Source organism: Lissotriton helveticus, chromosome 3_2 (genome assembly GCF_964261635.1).
Source record: "Lissotriton helveticus chromosome 3_2, aLisHel1.1, whole genome shotgun sequence".
Lineage (NCBI taxonomy): Eukaryota > Metazoa > Chordata > Amphibia > Caudata > Salamandridae > Lissotriton > Lissotriton helveticus.
In genome coordinates, this window is record NC_136062.1 from 126,224,757 (window position 1) to 126,239,642 (window position 14,886).

General features: G+C 44.9%; 1 protein-coding gene across 1 annotated transcript in view; it reads left to right on the top strand.

The window, feature by feature from the left end:
• The window catches only part of MYZAP (myocardial zonula adherens protein), a 465,570-nt gene extending 453,983 nt beyond the window's left edge, over nucleotides 1–11,587 (top strand). The window contains exons 16-17 of the mRNA XM_078684913.1: nucleotides 7,828–9,122; nucleotides 9,293–11,587. Of these exons, the coding sequence (XP_078541039.1) occupies nucleotides 7,828–7,930 (103 nt within the window). The 3' untranslated portion in view covers nucleotides 7,931–9,122; nucleotides 9,293–11,587. The remainder of the gene's footprint in view (nucleotides 1–7,827; nucleotides 9,123–9,292) is intronic.
• The last annotated feature ends 3,299 nt before the right edge of the window (nucleotides 11,588–14,886 follow it).

Sequence of the window (14,886 nt, forward strand, 5' to 3'; positions counted from 1 at the left end):
CTGGGGTTTCCAAGCGCTTTGAATCAGGAGCTTCTAAGAACTGGCAGACAAGTTACTCAATAGCAGAAAACAGACAGGTTTTCAGATTGTTTAATGCAACAACTAAGAGGTCTTTTAGTGCTACAGAGTATATGGCGCACACCTGGGTAACCGCTGATTGGTGTATATTAGCAAAGTGAACAGTGTAGGCAATGGGGCGAGTGGTAACACCTCCCAACCACTCAATTAGATCAGAAAACTGGTCTGTATCAATTAGAACTGCAAAGCCCCTGCACTAAACACAAATTGTATGGTATGATAATAAAACGTAGTTAAATACAATGGTCAATAAAATTGCAGCAATCCAAACACATAGTGAGTATTCAAAGTTCAGTGATCAAGAGCACAAAAAGAAGCTGTGATAAGATCAATAGTCCGTTCATATGTTCATTTTCTGTTTAATGTTCCCAAAACATAAGCCAACACGTGTTTCATCGCAGGGAACAACTGCGAATCTTCAGGGCTGGAAAAGATGGCTCATATGATAAGTGTTCTAAGTCGGAAACACCAAAATATAAGGGCGCGAAAGAGCCGGTCAGTGTGTAGACTCTGGTTCTTGTCGGGAAAAAGAGGTTGCGATTCTTAGTTATTTTAATGAGCTGTGGCCCGGTCTGGGTGAGCTAAGGATTTCCAATTTTTTCACTCTCAATGGACGGCCGATTTATAAAGTTTAGCATAGATCTCGATTTTTCACAAGTTGAGTGAAAAACGGGAGGAGATAAGTCTTCGTGATAGGGCGGGTGTGCCTCTATTCACAGAGTGTTTTCGTCTTAATAACGCAATTCCCCCTCCTTTAGTTTCCCGGCGCCGTGTTTCTGGTAACTCTCTTAAATTTAAAGAGAGTTCTCAGAACAAAGGGACTGGGGAAGAGCATTCCAGAGCTTGAGAGTGCAGTGAGAAAAGCTTTTTCCACTTAGTGAGAAGTTATAGATATTAACACAGATGGGGTAGTGCGCAAGGGCTACTGATTTCCTATGAGGGTAAGAATTAGTGATACTATGACAGGTGAACAGTTATGGTTGTACTTAACTTAGCAAAAGAATAGAAATACTGATGAGAGCGACACTGAAAGCCCAATTTATTGTACATGACAATCGAAATCACCCCTATTACGCTGATACCTGCCCCAAAACTATATGAGGGAAGAGACAGCTGATAAGCATGAGGATGGAGTTGTTGGCCAGAGGTCTATACCCATCAGTAGGATTTCCATTCAATGTCAAGATATGCCTCTCTCAAATTGACCCAGACAGGTATTTTCTACTTGTAGCTATTCCCACGTGTAGAAAGGGGAAACCTGACCTCTGAATATTGGGATAGTGTCCTCCTAGAGGAGGAATGCAGAGGCTCTGGTGCTAAAATGCACAGGATATTGTAAATCTTAATTGTTTATATCTCTGCTTTCCTCTTCCTTCCTCCTGCTGGGTCAGTTTGAGCCACTGTGGTATGTAAGTTACTTTACATTCTGGGATTTATCTATTCTGAAAGGTATGGAATAGCTCTAGAATTGTGGGGAGAAATTTATTGTACCGTTGCGAAATTTTTGTAATCTCCTTTGTGAAAATGACAAGGAATTCCTGAAGAATAACGCAACATCACATGAAACCCCGATCCAGCATTTAGTACTATTTTTAGGGCGAAATGCATCTTCCTGTTCAATGTTGGACAAAATGAAACACTGGGTGGTTAAAAAAAAAACTGCAAAAGTGTGCATGATGTAAACAGCAGCTGCTTGAGTTTAGTTTGTTCATGTGCCTCCCATACTCCTGCAATAGGACTTTAACCTGAATCGCAGCTCAATTACATGACGAGGCAACATTTCTGACATTTTGGAGTAAGAAACATAATCTGAAATACCACACATAATGCAAGATAAGGCCACATTTCACCTGGTGCCTACTTATGATATAGCAATGTTCACTCCAAAAAGAGTATCCAATCCTGGGATCCCTCCTGAGTCTCCTAAAGGCAGCATTACCTGCCGTATAGTAAAGTTAACTGGCGGCGAAGCTTGGCTGCGGTGACGTTTGGCTGCTGTCAGGGCCTGATAGTAAGCCAGACCGGCCCTCTCGCAAGGAAGGTCGACAAAATGAACTGCGAAGTTTATAACATTTTAGATGCAGGATCTATCTCATTTGGGAAGGTACCACCTGGTATGCCGAGCCTGGACTAGGGCTGCTGCTTTTACAAATGTAAAACACACGCACATTAATTACTCTTGCTCTTTAAGTCGAGAGGCAGGGGGCACAATGTAAGCAACAAAGAAGCCAAGGGTTATGGCTCCGCCACTGCTCAAATGCTATCCCAGAAGCCATCGAGTGAGGAGGACCTCTAATCAGAAGCCACTGAGTCACATGTGTTTTCTATAAGTCCGGTTAGGTTGTCTCCGTTCTCAAGGAGCTCCTGTAAAAATGCTACCTTGAAGGAAAGCCTTCAGAACTTTAGAACTCTGACCTCCTGGTCAGGGAATCTCTGCTCTCCCCACACCGGCTCTCTCGCAAGGAAGGTCGACAAAATGAACTGCTCTGTCGTTTCGCCGCTGCTGCTGCCCCAGGCACTTCTCTGTCCAGGTAGGTGTTTGAGGCCCTCCTCCACCCGCAGGCTCCTGCCTGCACCTTATCCCTGGTGATCCAGTGGGAGAGCCTTGCTCTTCTGCTGGTCTGCTCAGCCCGCCTTTCGGTCTTCTGCCTTTGTTTGTCTGTCTGGTTTTGTGTTAACTGCGCCCGTTATCTGTTATTTTTCTTATTTGTTTTTATTTTCCTTTTATTCTTTTCCTCCCTATATTCTTTCTATTTCTGTGCCTTGTCTGTCCTTTTTTGCTCTTGTGTCCTCCGTTTTTACCCGCAGCACCCCCCCCCCCCCCTTTGCTGGTTCCCGCTCCCATCTCCCAGCAGCGTTTCCCTCTACTGTTCCCTATTTAATGCCGGCCGCGCCGCTGGGGCGTCATAGGCAAGCCTGTCTGCACCCGACCAGCCCCAGGGACCCTGGTTCTCTGACCACCCACCGCTATGACTCTCCACGCCCTCAACCCCGTAAGAAGCAGCAACTGCCAGCTCTCAACGCCGAATACCACCCACGGCCACTTCTCCTACCGATATTGCTGACAAATTTTCACCTACCTCCACACCCCCAAGGCCACTAGATGCCAGTGCACCTGAACCCCTGAGGTGCATCCTCCTTAATGTATCCTCCCTGCACAGACATGCAGTAGAGATCTGGGACCTTCTCGACACCCTCTTGCCATACGTCGCCTTCTTTGCGCCTCTGCCCCTGACATCGCTGCCCCCATCCCCGACGGATACAAGATCCAGTGGCAGAACTGCCCCAATCACCTAGGAGGAGGACTTGCCATCGCGCACAAAAACTCCCTCCTTCTCACCACCTCCAGCACCAATAACTCCTCTCCCCCCACGGAACACCTTCATTTCCAGATGCAGACCAGCCCCAGAACGACTCGACATGGCACCCTTGCCTACAGACCTCCTGGACCACGAACCTCGCGTTCACCACAACTGCCACCAACCTCATCCCTCCCCACGCCATCACCTCCATGGACTACATACTGCTTGGAGACCCCAACTTTCACCTCGACAACCTCAGTGACCCCAACTCCTCCACCCTGGACAACCTCGCCAACATCTGACTAAAACAGCTCGTCACCACCCCAACCCACAAAGCAGGATACACCCTCGACCCCATCTTTGTAAGAGGGAAGAACATACACTTTAGCCACACCACGCAACCCCCCGAGATGGACCACCATGGCGTACACTTCTCCCTTGATAAAGCCACTGCTTACAAAGCTACCCCACGCCCTCCACGAAGGAACTGGAGCAAGGTCACTGAGGAGCACCTGAAGTCCACCCTCTACCACGATCCCCCTCCCACCACGACCGACATCTACTCTGTAGCCAACAAACTGCACACATGGATCACCAACTGTAAAGACAAGCTCGCCCCTCTCCGCAACTCCGACAGACAGCGCCCCATGACAGCCACGTGGTTCACCACTGACCTCCGAGAATCCAGATGCACCTGCAGACGTCTTGAGAAATTATGGCACAACAGCAAAACCTTGGAAGACTGGACTACCTACAGGAATGCCATGACAGAATACCACCAATGCATCAGATCCACCAAAAGGACTTTCAACCAGAACAAAATCCTCGCCAACTCCAGCAACTCAAAGGAACTCTTCAGCGTCATTCAGGAATTCACCAAACCCCCCAGCGAAGCCTCGGACATCCCACCTTGTCAGGACATGTGCAACAAACTCCATCTCAAAATGTAGTCCCTCCTTGACAACTTCAGTGAACCTATACCCTGACACCAAAACCACACCTACCTCCAGCAACACCAGCCAGCCTACTATCTCCACCTGGACCAGGTCACCACCACGATCATGAAGAGCATTCACTCAGGAGCCCCCACTGACCCCAGTCCACCACACATCTTCCACAAAGCCGCCACCGCCATAGCACCCACGCTACAACACACCATCAATGGCACCTTCGAATCTGGCACATTCCCCGACGTCTGGAAATGCGCAGAAGTCAAGGCCTTCCTCAAGAAGCCCTCTGCCGACCTGATGGACCTCAAAAACAACAGACCCATCTCTCTCCTCCCCTTTGCAGCTAAAGTCACCAAGAAGATAGTCAACAGCCAGCTAACGAACTACATCGAAGACCACTCCATCCTCGGCTCTTCCCAATCCGGATTCCGCAGCAACCACAGCACTGCTATTGCCCTTCTCACCGCCACAGAGGACATCCTCACTCTCCTCTACCAGGGCCACACCACGGCCCTCATCCTACTAGACCTCATCAGCAGCCTTCGACACCGTCTCCCACCGCACTCTTACCGCCAGACTCTACGACGCCGGCATACAGGGAACCGCCCTCAACTGGATCTGTTTTTCCTCATCGGCTGAACCCAAGGAACAGACTCCCGCCTTTCCTCTCTGACACCGCAGAGATCAACTGCGGAGAACCCCAAGGATCATCGCTCAGCCTCATGCTCTTCAACATCTACATGGCCGTCCTCACCGCCATCATCAGACTGCATGGACTCAGCATAGTATCCTGCACCCAGCTCATCCTCTCCCTCACGAAGGATCCCCACACCACCAGACTCCGCTTCCAGGAAGGAATGAAAGAAGTCACATCCTGAATGAGCAACAGCTGTCTGAAGCTCAACTCAGAGATGACATAAGTCCTCATGCTCGGACCCTCCCTTCAACATGGGACAATACCTGGTGACCTACCATCCTTGGAAACCCCCCCCCCCACTCACCTGGACCACACCCAGAACCTCAGCATCATACGCAATATCATACTCCACTCCTCCCAAACCATGACCCAACACATCAACGCCATCTCCTCCTTGTGCTTCAACACCCTCTGCATCCTTCGCATGACCTTCAAGTAGATCCCACGAATCCAGAAAGACTGTGACCCACGCACTCATAACAAGCAGACTGGACTACCGAAACGCCCTCTATGCCGGAAACAACCAATCCCTGCTCTGCAAACTATAGACCATCCAGAACACCTCGGCCAGATTCGTTCTCGGCATTCCACGACATGAACACTTTTCCCAGCATCTTTGAGACTTCCATTGGCTCCCCATCGAGAAGAGAGTAACATTCAAGCTACTCACTCATGCCTACAAATCCTGCAACAACAACTGAACCCAATACCTCAATGAAAGGATCTCCTTCCACGTACCCAAGAGAGACCTCCGCTCCAACAACCTTGCCCTCGCCGAAACCCCCCGCCTCCGCAGAACCAGAGCGGGTGGAATAGCCTACTCCTACATTGCAGCAAAGACCGGTAACAAACTACTGATCAACATCAGACGTTCCCCCACTCTGCACACCTTCAGGAAGAGCCTCAAGACCTGGCTGTTTCGGAGCTGCACACACCCCCTAGCCACCCCTCCCCACCTCCCCCCCCCGCTCCTTGAGACTCTCACAGGTGAGTAGCGCACTTCACAAATCCCTGATTGATTGATTATTTCTTATACCACAGCCAATAACTGTGTTTTAGGTCATCGAGCAATGTCCACTTCGTAGTGGATCAGCAATAGACTGGTGCCACTAGGGCTGGAGAAGATAAAGACGGATCTTAGCCCAACATTCTCTATAACTCAGGTATAACTTCCTCTGTTCCATGCAGATTACCTCCTTGGTGTTAGTTGAGCAGGGTATTTTAAAGGGTAACTCAGCTAGTCTTTAGTTATTCCTAATAAAATTTCCAAACTTCCCTCTTCCAGCTTTTCAGCAAAGAAGTTTGGTTTGTGTCTAGAATGTATGCTTTGTGGCAACACTATTCCATAGCTACATGTACAGGACATCCATGATTGTAAGTCCTTTTCTATGCTATAGAAGACAAGATGAGATCTGTGTTGCCTCCTCTACGCCGGGGTCTCCATTTTAAAGTATTGGACTTCAAAATAAATCTCCTTCCTTAAAGCAGACTCCTATAGAGCATCGCTCCTCCAATTCTCCTTGTTCCCTTCTTCTAATGGAAAGGATGTTATTGGAATCCACTCAAACCAATGTCTCCTGTTGCCAGCCCTTAGAGTGTCCACTGTCCCAATCCCGGCGCTGAGCGGTCAGTCTGTTGAAGTAGCAGATGGCAGGCAATGTCCATAAAGAGGTACACGGTGTGAGATGTGTATGGCTTTTGGAATTAACTTCAGTTGAGATCAGGAAGGCTACATTTCATAATTCAAAGCTGTTACAAAGGCACTAGATAACCAGAACTAAACTTCACAAGTGGTCTTTTCAGCCCAGGCTTCTGCAAATTTTATTTTGATAGCTCTAGTAATATTTAACACATTTAGAACATGTTCTTCTGCAGGAACAATGTGTAATCTAAAATAGTAGGCCATTGTTCCGAAACCGATAGAACAGTATGCACTCTTATTTCCTATATATCTAATCTGTGCATCTGCACAGAGGCCTTAAATACCGAAAGGTGTCCTAACAGATTGACATTTATGGCACAAAGCACTGGATGGACAGAGTAAATAAATGGGAGAAGAACAAAATGATGGATTTTTTTTACAGGGTAACTGGTATAAATTTCTGATATTTAATAATAATAAATATTCCAGGTTTTCCATTAGTTTTGTTAAGCACCTATTAGGCTTTCAAATGCACTGCACGAGTTTTAAAGACAATATCCACTGATTGCATTTACGTAACTTTTCACTTCCTGTATGAAACATTTAGGCTGGATGATATCAGCACCCAGATCACTGACTGTTTTGCAAGCAGCACTAATTATTTAGCCGTAGCACCTAAATCACCTTTGCACCTAGATCACTGGTCATTTTGCACCTAATGACAGGGCAGAGGCAATGATGCCATTGGCACAAGATGTGCTAGAAGCCGCCATCTGGGGTTTGATAACAGATTGCAGTGTGTGGCTGTAGGTGAGAGCGGAGAGTGAGGCTCACATGTGACATGCTAACAATTAGACTAAGGCATGCAGGTGAGGGGAGCGTGCAGGGCCCCCTCTGATAGTTCATTTACAATCAGTAGCTTTGAGACTCCAGTGATCTTCAGGATTCCCAATGAGTTTGCAATATCAAGGAGTCTTTCACTGAAGAGGATCATTGGTATTATGGTGAGTAACTTTCTCTCTTTGAGTATCGATATTAAAACATATTTTGGAAGAACTAAAGGTTTTAGATAGGCAAGTATGAAGGTAGCTACAAAAAAAGGGGTAGTTGTTACTTTGATTGTGGTATAAGGCTAATTTCTTTTTCCTTCTCCAATAGCATCAGCGGCAGAGCAATTGAAACCACAAGCCTCTTGCGAAAATCCTACACCCCGTATATGAGAGTTCTTCAGCTATCTGCGGAGAGCACGGAGGCAACCTAAGAAGACAAGCCAGCCTTCACCGCATCCCTTACACGAGGGCCAGTGTTCTGAACTTCTGCCGTCTAATGGCAGCGGAGAGTGAGATGTGGCTCTCCCAGATACAGAGACCACTTCACCTGGGGCCCATGCTCAACATCTTCCGCAAACTGTGAACCCAACCTCACGCCCTTGTGCTCTCGAACCTGCCTAGATTAAGCTGGGCTACCTTCAAAGAGACACTACAAGAGCTAACCATGGAATTGTTCAAGTACTCGACTAAGAGAACATCCTGTGTATTTTTGCCAAAATTGTTTCCACATGGCATAGGCCTAAATGCTATTTCTGTAAGAAAGATGTTTTATTTATATTACTATTTGTGTATATAAGCACTATATCATTGAACCTGTTGTGTTAAACGTTGTTCGCTCCATGGCCACGATTTGGTTGTATTACATTACTGATATTCCTTTGCCCTTATACGGACAGGCAATAACTTAGGCTGGTCCACGTGGCTCGATAGCAGCGGTGTCAATTGTCATGCAGGAGACCAATGTGCAAGCTACTGACCAGGGGTAGGCGCTCAGTTAGGCTCACACTATGGAACTCACAGAGTGCACTTGTTTCACACTGCAAGGTCGGAGCCTTGGTGGAAGCATCATTAAGGGGTGATGGGAGACGGCTATCTGCCTGTGAAAAGATATACGATAAAAAGTAAATTGTTGAGATGCTATTGGCCTGTTTTGCGGGGGCACTTTGTAGACGGGGTGTAGTCACACGTTGGAAAACATTTGCATCACACAGCATTGTAACACAATTTTTATTTTAGCTGAAAGGTTGCCTTCTTGCTGTCTAGAAAGCAGCCAATGTCACACATGCACCCATAATGAGCTACAAAAGGTTGGCAACAGTGTTGCAAACATTTTTCTGCTTAAAATGTAAACAAAACGTTGTGTACACATCACCAGAGATGTTGCACGTTTGTAGGGAGCAGCAGCGATATTACGCTCTGTCTAAGCAGTGACAGAGACATGTTAGAATTTGTGTGGGCCGCACTAGTGATGCTACACTGTGTTGGCAGCGCTAAGATGTTATGCCTTGTGTAGAGAGACCCTGAGATGTTATACTTTGCGTAGGGAGGGCTTGAGATGTTACACTTTGTGTTGGCAGCGCTGGTGGTGTTACACTGTGTTGGCAGCGCTAGTGATGTTACACTGTGTTGGCAGCGCTAGTGATGTTACACTGTGTTGGCAGCGCTAGTGATGTTACACTTTGTGTAGGCAGCACTAGTGGTGTTACACTGTGTTGGCAGCGCTAGTGATGTTACACTTTGTGTAGGCAGCACTAGTGTGTTACACTGGGTTGGCAGCGCTAGTGATGTTACAGTTTGTGTAAGGAGCGCCTGCCATGTTATACTGCACCGCCAGAACTGTTTTACTTTGTGTAAACTGCATCAGAGATGTTGCACTTTGTGTGGACAGTCCCAGAACAATTACACTTTGACTAAGTAGCTCTAGAGAGGTCTCAACAGTAGGCTTTGAAAATGTATATGAAAGTTGAAAGTACAAACTCGTTCTGTTGCCTTATTTTGCTGAGGCTTTAATCAGTTAGATTGAAAGGCACGGTAAAATATCAGAGCTGATTAATTCAGGATAAAAGGTGTACCCCCTGCTCAAAAATTGGCCGCACTTTCAAAGAAGTAGTGTCTTGTTGATCAATTATTCTGATAACGAAGGCATGCTCATATTTTTTTATTGAGAAATTGCCTTTAATACATATACGTATCACAACATTCACACGAGGCAGGCCAAAGACGAGGCAGGCCAAAGACATAACATATTCAGAAGTATCAGGGAATTTGATTATTGCTCTATTTAAATGGCATACAGTTTTTCACGTCTTTTTCACTCCGTATGTAAAATTACCAGTTGTATGTATGTAAAGCCTAGAAGCTTAAAATCAAAAAAGCACACCTGTCTAATAAATTTTGCATCACTTACATATTTAGACCTTCTTATAATGAGAACAAAGTCGGCTCATCCATTGAAAACTTCGTCAGAGCTAAATACCCAGCATGTGTGAACTTCCCTACTAAACCCACCAACAAAGCAAATATGTATGTTTGCAACTGATGAGAGACAATGATAGACCTAAGCAGTTGTGCTGCGCTACTGATCTGCAGACGTATCCATGCTAGGCCTTGCACTGTATCTAGTTCACATGAAAGAGCAATACACCAGATTTGCCCTCGATGCCATGCATACCGTAGCTGCTGTGAGCAGTAGAGTTGTGTTCTTATTGAGACCTTCTCCAAAGTCCATGCCTGTTGGGAACATGATGAATTGCATTAGGGCAGGGCTTTAGCCTCACACTACCATGGAAAGTGTCTCTTGGTGATAATGATCTTCCAGTGCCATCTCAGGTTGGGTGCGTGTGAGCAGGTGTTTGAAGATTATCCTATCCATCACCACCGGTGTATTGTAAGGTGGGACTTTCTGGGGTATATTAGCCTTCTCTGCAAACCTCTTCCTCTTAGAGGAAAGTTTAAAAGGTGAACAGTCAGACAAGATCTACCAAAACTATGCAACATAACACGTGATTTTAGAGGCTGGGTATCCCTGGGTTGTACTCTGTAAGCATGTGATTGTCCAGTAAGTGATTTTCAAAAGGGCTCCACATTTAACTTGAGAGCCAGTGTAGTGATGTCCTGTTGTCGAAAAAATGATCCTTAATTTGATTTGTGTTTTGTAAAGCATGCTGATACCCAGAGGGCGTCCCGGCTCTGAACATAACCAGTTTCAGGACGAGAAGAGAGAGTTAGAGAGTGAACAGCCATATTTTCAGTTATTTTCCCTAAGATATAGATGCAATGCAGGCAGAGAATTCCAGTATTTCATGGCTCCATGGAAGAAAGAGCATCCACATTAGGCTGGTGTGAGAAGCGCAGGATTATGATCGGATTGCAGTAAACAGGGCAAAATTATTGAATCTATCTGATGCATACTGGCCCAGAGTTTGTGAGAGATTTAAAGGTCGATCTCTTCCTAGTATGAAGTGAAAATAAGGAAGATGAGAATGATAGCCATTTAGGTATTTACAAAAGTTGCCAGGGTGCAGTATTCTGGATGACCTGCAATCGATTAAGCAAACAGTGAGGAAGAGCAAGGTAAAGAGAGTTCGCATAATCCAGTCTTGAGGCGATTAAAAAATTTACCACTTTTTTGCTGGAGGAAATTGTAAGAATTCTAATTAGCTTCTTAAGAGTTCTGAGTGTCATGAAGCAGGTAGACACTAACTGATTAACTTGATTAACAAAGGCAGGGTTATTATTGAAGATGACGCCTAGATTTCTTTGAAGTGGGAGTCAGAATGGGAGCATTTCCGAGTTCAGTCAGTCAACTGGAAGGAGACCATAGAGATCAACTGTTACCGAATACCAAGAGCTTAGTTTTATCGCTGTTGAGCTTAAAACCGTTTTCACTGTCTGTAATGTTTGCACTGATTTTGTCCTTTGGGAAGGTAAAATTCTCAGGAACAGAGAGAATAATCTTTGTATCTTCTTAAAGGCATGAGCCTTGTGCCCAGCCAGGTTCTGACAAGCCGCAACATCTTGAGAAAGGCGTTTGTAGGATTGGAATAGTCCATTATTGTGTCTGCAATTAAATTGGTTGGCTTAGTCAAAAATCACAGTAGTTTATTTATTGAAGTTGCAGAACTAAAAAAGCAACTACGAACCATAGATCTGACTAAGACTTAAATGCCATTTCAAAAGCAAAGTTGACACTAAGATTTTGTTTTACTGATTTGACAGCTAATATTGTGAGGTCAAAGTCAGCTAGAAGGCTAATGGATTGAATGGACTAATCTATTAGTGCCATTAGATACCACTTTCAACATTCTTCAGGTGATTTTCAGGTGGCTAAAGTTTTTGACTGTCGTGTATCACTCATGTTTTGTAGAAATGCCCATCATCAGTGTACAAGTGATCTGCAATAGAATCAACTAGTGCTATTAAATAGGGGTGCTAAATAAATTTCCTGGTTTTGGGAACCTTTGAGGCACATAAAGGTGATCAGTATTTGCAGAGATGAAGGAACTCAACTTTACTAACTGCATTCGTCTATCTAACCACTTCGGTGGTCAGCGAGCCTATGTTTCACAGTGTGAATAGTCTATACCTAAACCTTGGCTGATCAATCCTCAGGACCGGTTTACTGGCTGCCATCCTTCCTAATTTTGTCCTGCATCGCATAGATAGACCATCAAAATGAGGAGGAGGCATTGCCCTTAACAGAAATACGCTGCCAGCAGAATGAAACCAGCATCTATAGATGACTGTAAAGCCTTTACTTTCTTAATTAATCTCTCTGCCAAACAATTATTTAAGGGGAGGTGAATCTATCACCTACCGGGTCTCAGAAAATTTATTATTCACAATGTTAGCTCCGTACTTGAAGTAGGACTAATCAACAACAAATTTACTTAGATGTGTGATTATAAATTTCACTTAGAAAACTCAGAGAATAGTGATACCGAAATTCTAATTGAAACACTCAAACGTTTTGGCCTGAACTAACTAGTACAGCACTCCACCCATTTAGCAGGACACACGCTGGATGGTCTGTTCACAAATAATCCCATGGTGATCATGAAAGACCCTAGTCCTCTAACGTAGTCCGACCACCACGCAGTCCTGTTCGATATAAAGCTTAAACATCTATCTATTTTAACAAATCTCCTAATCTTAAGACTACCACGTATATGCCTTGAATAAAGTGCACAGTAAGTTCCTTAACCGCATGCGCGCTAGCTCAGCTCGTCATCAGCGTGCGAGCGTCGTCGCTCATGACGAGCTGAGCTCGTCATGAGCGCGGAAGGGGTTAATAAAGCTGTTCAATCACTGTGCTTTGCGTCATTTATACCCCTGAGGTTGATCCCTCAAACTATACTAACTGGCTAAAGTCTGCCATAACTTCCAGTTCCTGTCTAAATTACATCTTCTAAAATAAATAAGCCGTACGCCCCTTGGTTCACCGAGAAAGTCACACTTCAAAAACAGGCATGTAGAAGACAGGAGAGACAGTGGAGGAAGGAATATGATACTGTAAATAGAGAAAAGTATAAAATGTGTTTGAACAAATATAAAGCAATACTTATTCAAGAAAAATCTACTTACTTCACAAATTATTCTGACATCTGAGAATTCTGCCAAATAATTTTTTAAGTAGATACAAACTTAACCTCAGCCCCTAAAACACAATTGCAAATCATAACCAGACATTTTGTGACTGTGAAAGAGGTGAAAATATTTAATAAATTTAACCAACACTCCTCCTCTGGCTCTAATTTAACCTCAAAGGATCTTGGGACCACAGCTGCACCCAAATGTTCTCAATTTTCTTCTTAAACCACATCTTATGTCACTTCTTTCATCAGCACTATTAAGTTAGGGTCCCCAAGGGACTATTGCCCCCATCCATAGCTACAAAGGTAGTAGATACAATCGCATTATGTCTAATCAATAGTTTTAACTCTGTGCTAATATCAGGAACTTTTAGTGCTGAGACTGCTCTGATTAAAACAACTGAAGAAATGTGATCGATGGCTGATGGTGGGGGAAACGCTATGCTAGTACTCCTCGATCTGTCTGCAGCCTTTAACACAGTGGACCATAAGGTTTTGATTTAACGTCTCCTGGCTGTCGGGATCGAGGGGTCAGCCCTTAAGCTTCTGGAATCCTTTTTATCAGATAGATCGCAGGTGGTTGCTCGGGACCTTGTGTCTCAATCTTTCGCTTTGACTTGCGGGGTTCCACAAGGCTCTGCTCTCAGCCTCTCTCTCTTTAACAATTATGTTGAACCCCTGGCCCTCCCCTTATCAGATCGTTCAGGCTGCACCTTACATCCTATGCAAATGACACCCAAATTGGGGTGGCATTGCCTTCCATAAACAAGCCGATTTCTGTGACTGCATGACCGCTATAGGAAATTGGATGAATGTAAATTGTCTAAGACTCAACTCGGCTAAAACGGAGGTCGTCATGTTCAGGAACTTACCTTCCATGTGGTTCCTGCCCTGCTGGCCTACAGAATTTGGACCTCCTCCCACTCCTGTCTGCAAGGCCAGAGATCTTGGCATTATTATGGACAATACACTTAACTTTGGCCCTCAGTTCAATGCGATCACCACACTTACTCTTTCTAAGATCAACATCTAAAAAAGCTGCAGGTTTTGCAAAGTGCTGCTGCCAGAATGGTAAGTGGGACTCCTAAACATCAATCAGCGGCTACGCCATTAAACATTTTCATTGGCTGCCTGTCAGGCAGCACATCAAATTTAAGGCTCTTTGCCTTGCCCATAAAGCCATGCATGGGGTCGGCCCGAACTTTCTCAAGGGTGCCTTTCAGTGGTATGTTCCGGGAAGAGGCCTACGATCTTCTGGTTCTAGAAAACTTGAAGTTAACAGATACAGGAGAATCAACTGGGAAGGCTGTAGTTTTGATACCTCCACTGCAAAGGATTAGAATGCACTTCCTCTTTCCATTAGAATAATTCCCAGACCTCCTTCAGTTGAGGAAAACCCTAAACACATGTCTGTTCCCTAAGTAATCCTTCTCTTCTCGATCTCTCCTTTGGAGTAGCGCGTTGATACCTCCGGGTAATTCTTTGCAGTAAATAAATCCTTTTAACATGACATAACATAAATTAAGACAGGACAGTCCACAATATCAATCAATATATACGATCCAATGTGACCAGCAACAAGCCCTGTCCATCATCTTCATCAACTTTCCAAAAATGTCTACCTGTCCTAGGCAGTGTGCTGATAGAACACTAATTAGAAAGAATGTTACCATTTTAATTGTTTCTCTTTGACAAATAGGCTGCAAACTGATTCTTAAAGCATAACGACACTGTCCTCTGTAGAGCAAGAACATTTAGATTTCTTTTGATTGGTGCAGTCTGACTGTGTTCGACCC